The sequence below is a fragment of the Tursiops truncatus genome, chromosome 1, assembly GCF_011762595.2.
Source record: "Tursiops truncatus isolate mTurTru1 chromosome 1, mTurTru1.mat.Y, whole genome shotgun sequence".
NCBI lineage: Eukaryota > Metazoa > Chordata > Mammalia > Artiodactyla > Delphinidae > Tursiops > Tursiops truncatus.
The window spans coordinates 158,825,519-158,841,424 of NC_047034.1; the positions used below are offsets into that span (position 1 = coordinate 158,825,519).

A 15,906-nucleotide genomic window follows, 5' to 3' on the forward strand; every position below is an offset into this window, starting at 1 on the left:
CTTCAGTAGTTGTGGCACTCGGGCTCAGTAGTTGAAGCACACAACAAATATTAACGGCTCACAAAGGAAATCTTAAACATTTCTCAAAGTCAACATTATATACCGTTTTATCACATCACAATGCAGTAAAATTACATTTATTTTCAATAATAACAGGTAGCTTTAATTTTTTCATTTATTTGAACCCTAAATGCACACATAAACTTCTAAATTATCCATGAATAAGAGAGTAAATTATAACAAATTATAAAATACTTATAGCTGAATGATGATAAAAGCATCACCATTACCTATGAGGGCTTGTAGGGTGCAGCTAAAGAAGTACTTAGAGAAGAATGTATAGCATTAAATGAATTAATTATGAATAAAAATAGTTTTAAAATGAGCTGAAGGTTCAGGTTAAGAAGGAATTAAAAGAACAATAGTAAACCAAAGGAAGTTGAAGAAATCGAGTAATGAAAAAAAGAGCAGAAGATAAGGAAGTAGAAAATATAATGACAATGGAAATTCCCTGGCGGTCCAGTGGTTAGGACTCGGCACTTTCACTGCTGGGGCCCAGGTTCAATCCCTGGTTGGGGAACTAAGATCCCACAAGCTGTGTGGTGCGGCATATATATATATATATATATATATATATATATATATATACACACACACATACATATATATATGTATATATATAATGACAACAACAACAAAAAAAACAGATAACAAACAAAACAAAAGTCTAATTCTTTGAAAAACACCCTAGAAAGACTGATCAGGAGAGAGAGAAAGAGAACAAGCCCAAATAAACATTATTAGGAATGAAAAGGGGAATATAACTCTGATACAACAGAGATCTTTTGAATCATGGAATACTATGGACAACTTTGTGCCATTACATTTGAAAACCTCGAAAAAATGGACAAATTTTAGGAAAATATAAATTGCTAAAATTGTTTCAAAAACAAATAGAACTGAACAAACCAATAGTCATTTAATAAATCAACGTAGTAGTAAAATGTCTCATTCACCAAATGGCACCATATAATTTTCCAATGAATTTCACCAAATGTTATAAGGAGTAGAAAACCTAGGGACTTACCTGGTGGCGCAGTGGTTACGAATCCACCTGCCAATGCAGGGGACACGGGTTCGAGCCCTGGTCCGGGAAGATCCCACATGCTGCGGAGCAACTAAGCCCATGTGCCACTACTGAGCCTGCGCTCTAGAACCCGCGAACCACAACTACTGAAGCCCGCGCGCCTAGAGCCCGTGCTCCGCAACAAGAGAAGCCACTGCAATGAGAAACCCCCGCACCGCAACGAAGAGTAGCCACCACTTGCTGCAACTAGGGAAAGCCCGTGCGCAGCAACAAAGACCCAACGCAGACAAAAATAAAATAAATACATTTTAAAAAATGAAATAGGGATAATAACAGTATTTACCTCTTAGACTTGGTGTAAGAATTAATATAGGTAAATTAAAAGAGATAAACATAGGATTAATATAGGTTAAGGATTTAGACCAGTCCCTGGCTTGAAGTAGCACTATTTGTATTAGCCATCATTGTCCTTTTATCCTCTATGCCACATGGTACCTTCATTCCCCCTTTCTTTGCCCAGTGGTGGGAGACATCCATTATCTGAATGGACCAGAATAACAGTCCACTTGGTCTTAGGGGTCCTGGTCCACGTCTCTGCTATCATGGCCAGGACATTCCATAGTGGGAGGTCATCTCACTCCCCAAATTTTTTTCTTTAGAGCAGTAATTGTGGTCATTGGTGACATCAATCTCAACTCTTACCTCATTTGTGACCCTGGCAGCCATATTGTGAGAGTTTTCAATATGGATCACGCTACAACTTCCTTTTTTTTTTTAATTAAAATTTATTTTCTAGAAGAGTTTTAGATTTAAAGAAAAATATTGAAGATTAGTATAGAGAGTTTCCATATACCCAGCACTCAGTTTCCCTCACTAACATTTGCTTTTTTAATTCAACATTATGTCTTTGAGATACATCCATGTTAATCTACATATACCTAAATGTATTCATTCTAACTGGGTGTAGTAATTCATTGACCTGGAAGCTTCTCAGCCTCACATGTCACAGGTTCAGTGCTGGGGAATTCCATCTCCCTCTCAGTGAGGTCTATCAAATCCCTGGTTCTGAAATGAAAGTATTTACATAGTCATAATGTTATAAATGTCATTTGGTTTTCAATGTTAAGAAATACATACAGGCAAAGTATGGCAAACTGAATTATGTTTACAAGAGAGAATGTACATGCTAACAACCTTAAAGCAAAAGTTAAGGTTGAGTTGATGGAGGAAGGCAGAGGGGGGAGGGGAAATCAAGGGGAAATTATTCATTTCACACGGGAGAGTCAAGAGATACAATCTAAAGAAGAAACAGACATTTAAGACTATTATTTAAACGGATACAGTTGACCCTCCATATGTTCTGGTTCCAGATCTGGATTCAACCAACCTCAGATGGAAAATATTTTTTAAAAATTTTCAAGAAAGTCCCCAAAAGCAAAACTTGAATTTGCTGGGCACATGCAAAATATTTACACAGCATTTACATGAGGTATTATAAATAATCTAGAGATGACAAAGTATTTGGGAAGAGGCACATGCGTTATATACAAATGCTGTGCCATTTGATATAAGTGACTTGAGCATTCGGGAATTTTGGTGCGCCTGGGGGCTGGGGAACCGAATCCCCCATACAGAGAGAAGACTGTAACAGCAACCAATGGAATAAAAAAAAAAAAGATGAATATAAAAACAAAAACTGGGAGGAGAAAGGGGGAAAGGTTGATTAATGAAATCACACAGCAGGTTAGTCAATAGATACTGTTAACATTAATAAACCAAGTAATAGAGGCATGAGTATATTATTCATAGTTATATGAATTTTTTAAAAAGAGAGAGAAAGAAAGAGAAAGAAAGAAAGGAAGGAAGGAAGGAAGGTTGCTCCCAAGAGTTGGGGAGTGAGACGACATTTTTAGCTTTTTATTTCTAATCTCTCTGTTGGGCATTGCATCGGGTGTGCATTCTCATCTATATGAATTATATTTGAGATAACAATAATTAAAAATAAATAATTGAGCAAAAATCTAGATCTGATTCTGACACTCCTCTAGAGGTTCAGGCACTAGATCTGATTCAGACACTCCTCTAGAGGTTCAGGTTCAGGTTTCAGTAACTCCCCATCGCCTTATGAACAAGTTTAAACTCTCAGGCAGGCAGGCAAGCAGGCAGGCAGGTAGGCATTCAAGGTCCTTTGTCACCAGGCACCTCCTCCGGGAAGCCCTCGGTGGGGGAGAGCGTCCTCTGCCGGATACGGACGCCAGCACGCCTGGGGTACCGCCCTTTGCGTACCAACAGACTCCGCCCCTATCCCTCCCTCAGGGCTGCCCGCCTCACGTGTTCTCAGGCCCTTTACAGTTGGGGGTGGAAACCCGAGAGGTGGAACCCAGAGACCCCAGGTGAGAGCGTGTAGGCCGGTGGGGGACTGCCGGGTCAGGCCTGGGAACCTGACTGGGGTGTCTGTCAGACCCGGCCCGATGTGAGGCGGGGTCGGTCAGGAATTATGGGAATTAACGTCATTACGTGTCTGCTTGGTTCAGAGTGGTTTAAGGGCTGGGCTTTCTGTTGGGGAGAGAATCCCGGCTCTTCCACTTCTTATCTGCGCGTGTCCTTGGGCGAGTCACTGAATTTCACTTTCCTCACCTGTGGCTGCCAGCATGAAATGAAATAATGCACAGAAGTAACTAATTAGTAAATGATAACTGCTGTTATTATGGCCCATTTAAGCAAAAGTGTGAACTCCCAGAGAGGGGAAGACCTTAAAGGTGGCCGTAGCTCAACCCTGCTTGGAGACAGGCCTCCCCTCCCTCACCTGGGGTGCTTACATCAGTGGTACCTGGAGGTGCCACCTGTAAGGGAGGCGGCCTCCCAGGTTCCCACTGGCCTGGTGTCCTGAGTGGGCTGGCGGGTCAGACCCTCCAAGATGAAGTCCCTTTCTGTCTCCTCACAGGGCCTGCCTTCTTCTTTGGGCCCCTGTCGGTGGGCAGACATGTCTCAGGAGGCAGCTGCAGAGGGTTCCAGCACAGAGGACCCCGTTCTCAGTCTCCACAACAGCTGTGGGCTTTTCCAGGAGGATATGGAAGAAACCAGCTCCATGGTAGGCCTGGCACCAGACCTGCCAGGAGGGAGCTCTGGGGCCCCAGTTTGGGTGGGCAGCAGGAAGAGGGTCCTCAGGGAAGAGGCTCAGCAAGGTGCCAGCTCCCAGGTAGTGGGTGCACCTGGGACTAGCCTGGAGGCCAAGGCCCACCTGGTGGTCCTGGGGCTGCAAGCTATGGGAGAGAGCCAGGATTCGGTGCCCGGCCCCAGGCTCCACATCCAACTGCCCACAGTGCCTGCCCACAGGAGGGCTCAGGCCTCCAAGAGGCTCCAGGTTACAATGCACAACATCTTAGCTGGAAGCTGGCCCAGGAATCTTTGTAGTGTGTCCGTGGGAACAAGACAGAAAAGCAGGAGGTCTGAGGCCCCCTCAGAGGATGAGGGAGCTGATGACTTCTTGTGGCTTGGTCAGAGCCCTGGTGGGGACAAGCCCCAGTCTGTGGGAGACTCCCCCCAAGGTGCTGACGTGGAGTCCTTGGGAGGCCCTTGCAGTCCTCTCTCTTGCAAGGACACTGGGTGTGGGCCTGGAGATTCAGGTGGAAGTTGGATGAGCTGTGCCTCAGGGATTGAGAAGTTTGAATATTTGCCCACTGCAGAGGGCGGGACCCAGCCAGGCAGCCCCTGTGACCCTGTCAGGTCCCCACTGCCCAGTGGAGGCGAGTCCCTTCATCCAGCTGCCCGGGATCCTCCACAGAGCCCTGTACTGTGCCTGGGAGTGTCCGGAAAGGCTTCCACAGAGCAGCAAGAAGCCAGACACATCGCGGGGCCTGGCGGTGGTGATGGTCCTGCCACCTCACACAACCAGGAGGAGTTGGAGGTCAAGGCTCAGCCAGTGTCTGGGGGGATGCCAGGACAGGGACTCGCTGCTGCCCTGCAGCCTGTAGCCAGCAAGGCTAGCTCAGGCCCATGCATGGAGCAGAGAAGATCCAAGTGTGCTAAACAGTTGAGAAGGAGCCCGGTGCCCCATGCCCAGGACCAGGGCACTGACAGATGCCCAGACGACTCCAGCCAGGACCAGGCAGAGGAATCCAGCCCAGGAGACTGCCCCAAACTGGTAGGTTGAGTCTGAAAGGTTGAGATAGGAAGGGCATCATTATCTTTTGGAGTCAGTGAGTCCTGGATTGAAATCTTATCTCTGCCCACTTCCTTGTTGAGTGACCCTGGAATAGTTTTTAACCTGTTTCCTCATCTGTAGAAAGGGAATACTAATTCCAATTTAATGGGTTTTTTTTCATAGTATTTGCATATAACCTACACACATCCACATCCTATACTTTATTTTATTTTTTAAAATTTATTTATATTATTATTTTTCTTTTGCTGTACATGGGCCTCTCACTGTTGTGGCCTCTCCCATTGTGGAGCACATGCTCCGGACGCGCAGGCTCAGCGGCCATGGCTCACGGGCCCAGCCTCTCCGCAGCATGTGGGATCTTCCCGGACCGGGGCATGAACCCGTGTCCCCTGCATCGGCAGGTGGACTCTCAACCACTGCGCCACTAGGGAAGCCCTAAATTTATTTTATTATTATTATTATTTTTTGGCTGTATTGGGTCTTTGTTGCTCCGCGCGGGCTTTCTCTACCTGTGGTGTGGGGGCTACTCTTCGTTGAGGTGAGTGGGCTTCTCATTGCGGTGGCTTCTCTTGTTGCAGAGCACAGGCTCTAGACGCGTGGGCTTCATTAGTTGCAGCACGGGGGCTCAGTAGCTGTGGCTCACGGGCTCTAGAGTGCAGGCTCAGCAGTTGTGGCGCACGGGCTTAGTTGCTCTGTGGCATGTGGGATCTTCCCAGACCAGGGCTGGAACCCATGTCCCCTGCATTGGCAGGCGGATTCTTAACCACTGTGCCACCAGGGAAGCCCCAATGGGGTTGTTCTGAGCAGCAGTCCCTAACCTTTCTGGCACCAGGGACCAGTTACATGGAAGACAATTTTTCCACGGACCGGGGTCAGGGGATGTTTTCGGGATAATTCAAGTGCATTACATTTATTGTGCACTTCATTTCTATTATTATTACATTGTAATATATAATGAAATAATTATACAACTCACCATAATGCAGAATCAGTGGGAGCCCTTAGCTTATTTTCACTTCCCACCAACTGATAGGGTTTTGATATGAGTCTGCAAGAAATTGATTTGTTATGGTCTCTGTGCAGTCAAACCTCTCTGCTAATGATAATCTGTGTTTGTAGCCGCTCCCCAGTGCTAGCATCACCGCCTCAGCTCCACCTCAGATAATCAGGCATTAGATTCTCATAAGGGGTGCGCAGCCTAGATCCCTCGCATGCGCAGTTCACAGTAGGGCTCATGCTCCTATGAGAATCTAATGCCACCGCTGATCTGACAGAAGGCGGAGCTCAGGCGGTAATGCGAGCAATGGGGAGCGGCTGTAAATACAGATGAAGCTTCGCTCACTCAGCCGCAGTTCACCTTCTGCTGTTCAGCCTGGTTCCTAACAGGCCACAGACCAATACCTGTCTGTGGCCGGGGGGTGAGGACCCCTGGTTTTGAGGGTTAAATGAGATGATGGTGTAAACTAACGTGCCTAGCATAAGGCACAAGGTAAATCCATTTATGTCAAATTTGCTTTTCCTTGAGTGTTATAATAGCCTTATGAGACAGGCATTAGCCCTGTATTTCCAGATGGGGAAACTGAGGCTCAGAGAAGTTATCAAACTTCTCTAAGCTCACACAGCAAGGGAGGCAGTGCCTGGCTGTGTTCCCTGTATTCACTGCTTCCCTTTCCTTTGTTCTTTTACTGATAGTAATATTGGTCATTTTATAAATAATCATCGCTAACATGTTTGTACACCAAAGGCAGAAGATGGCATTACCAGTGTTTGATGTATATTGCTCACATAGTTGAATTTTTATTTAAGTATTTGATTTACAATATCATGTTAGTTTCAAGTGTACAGCATAGCAATTCAGTGATATATATATATATATATATACACACATATATATATACACACATATATATGTATGTATATTGTTTTTCAGATTCTTTCCCCTTATAGGTTACTACAAAATATTGAGTATAGTTAGTTCCCTGTGCTATACAGTAGGTCCTTGTTGGTTATCTATTTTATATATAGTAGTCACATAGTTAAATTTTTATCACATTGATTGAATATGTATTCTGTGCTAAGTGCTTTTGGTTTAGTCTTCACCTGAAGCCCAGAGAGGTAAGGTTATAGGCCCAAGGTCCCACAGCTGGTAAATGACAGAGCCAGGATGCAGACCCAGGCAGTCTGTCTGGAGAGCTTGCTGGGCTGCTTGCTTGTGCACATTCCCCGCTAGCATCACAGCAGTAATAGCAGCTGGCCTGCCTACCACGAGCTGGGTATATTCCCGAGCTCTTTATCTTCCATCTTCCTAACAACCATACGAGGTAGATGCTAATGATGTATACCTGTTTTAATGTTGTGGGCACTGAGGCCCAGACAGGTAAAGTGACTATGTCAAGACCAAACAACAAATTAGTAGAACTGGGATAGGAACCAATGAGCTGCCTGTGTGATTTACCACTATTTGGTACTATAATTACATTAGAAGTGCTATTACATTGTCTTTGCAAACATCACTCAAAAACATTAATTTTTAATAAAAAAAACTAATATGTGTTTATTGTAGAATATAAGGAAGAAATAAAAATCCCCATAATGCCAACATTCACAGCTATCTCCTGTTAACATTTTTTTTGTAATTGCAACACGTTTTATTAATAATGTCAAAATTCTATTAGAACCTAGTCTATGTTAAGTTATAAGATACAGTTAATATTCTTTTTTTTAACATCTTTATTGGAGTATAATTGCTTTACAGTGGTGTGTTAGTTTCTGCTTTATAAGAAAGTGAATCAGCTATACATATACATACATCCCCATATCCCCTCCCTCTTGCGTCTCCCTCCCACCTTCCCTATCCCACCCCTCTAGGTGGTCACAAAGCACCGAGCTGATCTCCCTGTGCTATGCGGCTGCTTCCCACTAGCTATCTATTTTACGCTTGGTAGTGTATATATGTCCATGCCACTCTCTCACTTTGTCCCAACTTATCCTTCCCCCTCCCTGTGTTCTCAAGTCCATTCTCTATGTCTGTGTCTTTATTCCTGTCCTGCCCCTAGGTTCTTCAGAACGTTTTTTTTAGATTCCATATATATGTTAGCATATGGTATTTGTTTTTCTCTTTCTGACTTACTTCATGCTGTATGACAGCCTCGAGGTCCATCCACCTCACTAAAAATAACTCAATTTCGTTTCTTTTTTTTTTTTGCGGTACGCGGGCCTCTCACCATTGTGGCCTCTCCCGCCATGGAACACAGGCTCCGGACGCGCAGGCTCAGCGGCCACGGCCCACGGGCCCAGCCGCCCCGCAGCATGCGGGATCCTCCCGGACCAGGGCACAAACCTGTATCCCCTGCATCGGCAGGCGGACTCTCAACCACTGCGCCACCAGGGAAGCCCTCGTTTCTTTTTATGGCTGCGTAATATTCCACTGTATATATGTGTCACATTTTCTTTATCCATTCATCTGTTAATGGACACTTAGGTTGCTTCAATGTCGTGGCTATTGTAAATAGAGCTGCAGTGAACATTGTGGTACATGACTCTTTTTGAATTATGGTTTTCTCAGGGTATATGCCCAGTAGTGGGATTGCTGGGTCGTATGGTAGTTCTATTTTTAGTTTTTTAAGGAACCTCCATACTGTTTTCCATAGTGGCTGTATCAATTTACATTCCCACCAACAGTGCAAGAGGGTTCCCTTTTCTCCACACCCTCCCCAGCATTTACTGTTTGTAGATTTTTTGATGATGGCCATTCTGACTGGTGTGAGATGATATATCTCATTGTAGTTTTGATTTGCATTTCTCTAATGATTAATGATGTTGAGCATCTTTTCATGTGTTTATTGGCAATCTTTATTTCTTCTTTGGAGAAATGTCTATTTAGGTCTTCTGCCCATTTTTGGACTGGGCTGTTTGTTTTTTTGATATTGAGCTGCATGAGCTGCTTGTAAATTTTGAGATTAATCCTTTGTCAGTTGCTTCATTTGCAAATATTTTCTCCCATTCTGAGGGTTGTCTTTTCGTCTTGTTTATGTTTTCCTTTGCTGTGCAGAAGCTTTTAAGTTTCATTAGGTCCCATTTGTTTATTTTTGTTTTTATCTCTATTTCTCTAGGAGTTGGGTCAAAAAGGCTCTTGCTGTGATTTATGTCATAGAGTGTTCTGCCTGTGTTTTCCTCTAAGAGTTTTGTAGTGTCTGGCCTTACATTGAGGTCTTTAATCCATTTTGAGTTTATTTTTGTGTATGGTGTTAGGGAGTGTTCTAATTTCATTCTTTTACATGTAGCTGTCCAGTTTTCCCAGCACCACTTATTGAAGAGGCTGTCTTTTCTCCATTGTATATTCTTGACTCCTTTATCAAAAATAAGGTGACCTGGGACTTCCCTGGTGGTCCAGTGGCTAAGCCTCTGTGCTCACAATGCCGGGGGCCCGGGTTCGATCCCTGGTCAGGGGACTAGGTCCCACGTGCTGCAACTGAGAGTTTGCATGCCACAACTAAAAATCCCACGTGCCGCAACAAAGATCTTACACACAGAAACAAAGATTCCGAGTGCTGCAACTAAGACCCAGCACAGCCAGATAAATAAATAAATATTAAAAAAAAAAAAATAAGGTGACCATATGTGTGTGGGTTTATCTCTGGGCTTTCTATCCTGTCCCATCCTGTTGACATTTTGATATATGTCCTTTCTTCCATTTTTTTCCTATGCATATAAGTCTTTTCTTTGCCTAGAAAGGGGATCATGCATGTCACAATTTATTTTTTTAAATTAATTAATTTATTTGTTTTTATTTTTGGCTGTGTTGGGTCTTCGTTGCTGTGCGTGGGTTTTCTCTAGTTGTGGTGAGCAGGGGCTACTCTTCATTGTGGTGCACAGGCTTCTCATTTTCGTGGCTTCTCTCGTTGCGGAGCACGGGCTCTATATGTGCGGGCTTCAGTAGTTGTGGCACGTGGGATCAGTAGTTGTGGTGCACAGGCTTAGTTGCTCCACAGCATGTGGGATCTTCTCGGGCCAGGGCTTGAAGCCATGTCCCTTGCACTGGCAGGCAGATTCTTAACTACTGTGCCACCAGGGAAGCCCCATGTCACAATTTATAACTTGATTTTTTAGGTATTAAAAAAATTGTTTTACAATGAATTTGTTAACACAGAGTGAGGAAATCCTGTTTAATACCTCCCGGCCCAATTGCCCTTTGTCTGCTGTTAATGGTTAGCATCCTTCCAGTCTCCTTTTTATAACTTCTATACATATATGAACATCTGTATATTGAAGGCACCTTTTTATATATAAGTAGGTTCACGCCATGCCTCATTGTTCTGGGACTTACACTTTAATTTTCAAGTGCTTTAGTATTCGAAGGTGTTTCCCAGTTGGTACATACAATTTTGCAAATCTGTGCTTTCCCTGAACCCTGCATCATAGCGGTCTACAGGCACTGCCAGGACCAGAGGATGGGCTGGGTCTTCCTCTTCTCATTTCCGACCGCTGTCATGTAAGTTAAGAGCACAAAGCTCAGAGGCTGACAGACAGGCATTCAGTCCTGGCTTTGCCACTCTCTGAATGTGACCTAGGCAAGCGGCCTCACCTTTCTGAGTATAATTTCCTCATCTGCAAAATGGGGGTATTAGAAGTACTTACCTCATAGGGCGGTGTGAGGAGCAAACGAGATGACACGTGTGTGTGTTCAGTATTTAGCACAGTGCCTGGTACAAGAAGAAACTAAAAAATGTTACCTGTTATTGATGTATACAATTTTGTCCTGCTTTAAGGACTGCCGGGGTGAACACTCCTGTGCATCTGGCTTCTCCCCATTTCAGATTATTTATTTGGGCCAGATGCCTGGAATTGGAATTCCTGGGTCTGCAGTGTTTTGAGGGGTATTTGAGCTTGGTGGCGGAGCCAGGTTCCTGCCCACCTTGACTGGAAGCAGCCCACAGCTGCTCTCTCCTCCAGGCCCCATCGTTGACTCTGCGGCACAGCCCCATCATTCCACAGCTTCCCAAACAACCTGTTGCCACGGCAACTGGTGCCAGCTGAAGGAGAAGAATTGAGGCTGGGCTGTGACAGGGACGGGCAGGTGGTTGAGGACAGGGCTGAGTGGGGCGTGGGCAAGCATGGGCATAGTGCCCAGCTGATCTGCATCCCCTTTGAGGGCCCTGGCACCTTCTCCTGGAGGCAGCTTGGCTCATGTCAGGGGCAGATAGACAGGTTCAGGGTCAGGCTTTGCTTCTTACAACGGAGTGACTTTAGACGAGAGATGTCTCTTCTCTGAATCTTGTTGCCTCCTCTATGAAATGTGGGAATCAGCTGGGCCCCAGAACTGCTGGGAATCTGGTATGAGAGGCTGGCTGTGTTGTATTCTTTTGGTGTGAGATAGAGACTCTTAGAGGGGGGGTGGGGAAGTTGGTTGAAGCGCCATTTTCTTCTCTATTTGATCCCCACGGGGGTCAGTTAGGTCTGGAGCCACTCAGCGGATGGGATAGCAGGGACGTGGGGAGGGCAGCTCTGGCAGTGTCCCCTGTTCTGCCTGTCACAGCTCGGGAGGCACACAGCTCCTCCGGCCCCACCTCGGCTCCCACAGTCAGGTACCCCGTCTGCAGCTACGAAGCATCAGGAGTTGTGAGAGGGAGGAGCATGTCTCCAGCAGATGGACAGCCTAAGAATAGCTCTTTAAGTGCTTACTGTATACCAGGAGCTTCACATAGGTCATCATCTCATGTTTAATCCTCACAATAGCATGAAAAGTCAGTGTTAATACCCTTGTTTTGCTGATTAAGAAAACTGGGATTCCGAGAAGCTAAGTGACTCACTCAAGGTCGTGCAGTAAGTAAGCAGTGGAGTCAGGATTTGAATCCAGGCCTGTTCAGTTCCACTCTGTGCACTGAGCCAGGATGCTAAAGGCCTGGCTAAGGGATTTAGATTTTTATGGGGCTTTATTTGTTCAGCAAACAGGGAGTGCTCCTCCAGGATCTCAAAGTCCAGTGTGGGGAGACAAACAAGTAACCAGAGTTGAGATTCAGATTGACACCTAGCAGATTCTGGATACCCAGAGAGCAATTGAGTCTTCCCTAGGGAGGGGTGTGTGGGAGGGCTTGGAGGTAGGGTAGGGCACAGGAGGGGGCTGTGGGAGCTGGATCTGGGCAAAGGAAGTGGGTGTGCAGCAGGCAGAGAAGGTAGGAAGGGCATACTAGGAAGAGCGCAGAGCACATGCAAAAGTACAGAGACAGGGAGCAGCTTGGAGCATTGCAGGAGCAGAGCAGTAGGTGGGGTGGGGTCAAGAGGGGAGAAGGAAGGTGGGAAAGATCATCGAGGACAACATTGCTTAAAGGGAAATGGAGAGACTGAAGTCTGGTCAGTTACCGGGAGGGACTCTCTCAGGGGCAGGAGCCAAGGAAACTTAACAACATCAGAGTTTATAGAGAGAGCTTGCTGAGTCCCAGGCGCTGTTCTAAGAGCCTTGAATAATGATAATAATCCTTGCATTAACACTATGAGGTTGATACTTGTATTATCCCCATTTTACTGATGAGAAAACTGAGGCACAGAGAGGTTAAGTAACTTTCCCAAGTTCACACATATCCTAAGTATTGGCAGTAAGGATTCTATTGCACGAATATACCACAATTTATTTATTCCTTCACTCCACGTGGACATTTGGGTTGTTTGCAGTTTTTTGCTATTACATATGGTGCTGCTATGATGAACAGTTTTGTATGTTTCTTGGTACATGTGGGCAAGAGTGGCTCCGTGGAATATTCCTGGGAGTGGAATTGCTGGGTTATAGGGTATACACATATTCAACTTAAACAGTGCCAGATGTTTTCTAAAATGGCTGAAAATAGTGTGTACTCCCGCCAGCAGTGCAAAATTCCAGTAGCTCCACATCTTTACAAACACTTGATATTATCAGACTTCAATTTTTGCCAAAATAGGGATACGCTATGGTGTCTCAATGTTGTTTTAATTTTCATTTCCCTATTACTAAGAAGAATCTTCGCATGCATTCTGGTCATTTCTTGTTAAGTCTTGCCAAAAAAAATTTTTGGTTTTAACTTTTCCTTACTGATCTGTAGGAGTTCGTTATGTATTCTAGATACTCTTCCGTTGTCAGCTATATGTTTTGCAAATATATTCTCCCAAAGTGTGGTTCATATTTTGCTTTCCTTATGGTGTCTGTTGATGGGTAGAAATTCTTAATTATTAAAAATTGTTTTATTGCGGTAAAATATACATCACATAAAATATACCTTTTAAACCATGTTTAAGTGTACAGTTCAGTGACATTAAGTACATTCACGTTGTTGTGCAGTCATCACCACCATCCGTCTCCAGAACTTTTTCATCTTCCCAAATTGAAATTCTGTACCCATTAAGCAATAACTCCCCATTCTCCCCTTCCCCCAGCCTTTGATAACCACTATTCTACTTTCTGTTTCTATGAATTTGACTATTCTTGGTACCTCATATAATTGAAATTGTACAATATTTGTCCTTTTGTGACTGACTTATTAGCATAATGTCTCCAAGGTTCATGTTGTAGCATGCGTCAGAATTTCATTCCTTTTTAAGGCTGAATAATATTCCATTGTATGCCTTTACCACATATTGTTTATCCATTCATCTGTTAATGGACATTTAGGTTATTTCCAACCTTTTAGCCATTGTAAATAATGCTGCTGTGAACATTGGTATACAAATATCCAAGTCCCTGCTTTCAGTTCTTTTGTGTCTATACCCAGAAGTGGAAGTTGAATTGAATTGGAATTAAAAAGAGGTAGAATTGCTGGAGAAATTCTTAAGTTTAATGTATCCTAATTTATATGTATCCTAATAGGTATAATCTTTTTAAGGAATCTCTTTCCTATCTCAAGGTCATGAAGATGTTCTTCTATGTAGTGTTGTGTTTCCTTTCACACTTAGGTCTATAATTTGCCTGGAATTGATTTTGTGAGTGATATGGGGTATATCACTTTTTTATATGGATACCCAATTGTTTCAACACCATTTACTGAAAATTCTGTCCTTCTCCAGTTATATGCAATGCCAGCCCTGTCATAAATCAAGTCTCCATATATGTGGGATTGGTTTTGTTCTCCCTATGCTCATCTTGTTTAAAATTTCTTTCCTTATGCATATATTTTATATTAATTATAATTAATAATAAATTAATTATAATATATAATTATAATTAATTATAATAATTATTAATACTTCTTGATATCTAGCAAGAAAAGTCTCCCAATTTTGTTATTTTCAGGAGCATCTTTACTCTTACTTTTTTTCCTCCTTCACATAAATATTACAATCAGCTTGTCAATTTCCACACTTGAAAAAACCTGTTGAGATCTTAATGGGAAATATACTGTACCTGTAAATCATTTTAAGCAGAACTAACATTTTTACAATATTGAGTCTTCCAATCCATGAACATAGTATATTCCTCCATTTATTTTGATCATCTTTATTGTTTTTCAATAAAGTTTTATACGTTCTTGCATATAAAAGTCTTGCATATCTTTTTCAGATTTATTCCTAAATACGGTATCTATATATAATATTTTGTTATGGAAAATTTCAAATATATGTAAAAGTAGATTGAATTTTAAGCAGGAGTTGGCAAGTTATCACCCACGCTTTGGTCACCTCAGCTGGTTTAGTAAATAAAGTTTTATCAGAGCACAGGCACAACTATTTGTTAACAAATTGTCCATGGCTGATTTCCTACCTCAGTGGCAGAGTTGAGTGATTGCAATGGAGACTGTATAGCCAGCAAGCCTAAAATATTTTCTCTCTGGCTTTTCACAGAAAAAAATTACCGGCGCCTGGAATGAAATCTCTTGTACTCATCACCCAACTCTAGCAACCACGCATTATTTTCTCTAAAGGTTGACCATAATTCCTTAATATCAAATATTTGTTTAATATCCAAATTTCCAATAGTTTCATAAAGATGATAATTTATTTTTATACTTTGTCTTTCTAAAGTCGGGATCTAAGTAAAATCTACACATTGCAGTTGGTTGATATGCCTTGTAAGCCTCTTTTAACGTATAGGTCTGTTTCCAATCTTGTTTTTCTTGCAGTCATTTTTGAAGAAACTAGGTTGTTTTTCCTGTAGCTTATTGCATCGCTGTGGTTATAGTGCAGCCTGTTCCTCTGTCTTCTGTATTTTCTGTGAACTGGTGGTTAAACCTGGAGCTTTGATTAGATTTGGATTCAAAGTTTTGGGGCCAACTACTTTTTAGGTAGTGGTGTGGTCTTTCCATCAGAAAGCACATACTGTCTGATTTTATTTCTTTATGTGTTTACGTATTATAAAATGGTAACTTTAAAAAATTGCTGTTTCTAACTATTGATGGTATATAACATGCAATTGATTTTGCAGAAATCTTTTATTAATTTATATAATTTACCTATTAGGATTTTTTTTTGCTTTCTATGTAGGTAGTCATATAACCTGCAAATAATGAGAGTTTTGTTATTTCCTTTCCAATTCTTACATCTCCCCCACCCCCTTTCCTTACTGTGCTAGCTAAGACCTTTAGTATAATATTGAATAGAAGTAGTAATAGGGTAACAGGGAACTTTGTCTTGTTCTGGATTTCAAAGGGAATGTGGTCATCATTTCACCATGAGTGTGATGTTTGCTGTATTT

General features: G+C 42.9%; 1 protein-coding gene across 1 annotated transcript in view; it reads left to right on the forward strand.

The window, feature by feature from the left end:
- The first annotated feature begins 4,045 nt into the window (after positions 1–4,045).
- Positions 4,046–15,906, forward strand: part of SPOCD1 (SPOC domain containing 1) — a 28,902-nt gene continuing 17,041 nt past the window's right edge. Inside the window, exons 1-2 of the mRNA XM_033838960.1 lie at positions 4,046–4,178; positions 4,872–5,231. Coding sequence (XP_033694851.1) covers positions 4,071–4,178; positions 4,872–5,231 — 468 coding nt within the window. The 5' untranslated portion in view covers positions 4,046–4,070. The remainder of the gene's footprint in view (positions 4,179–4,871; positions 5,232–15,906) is intronic.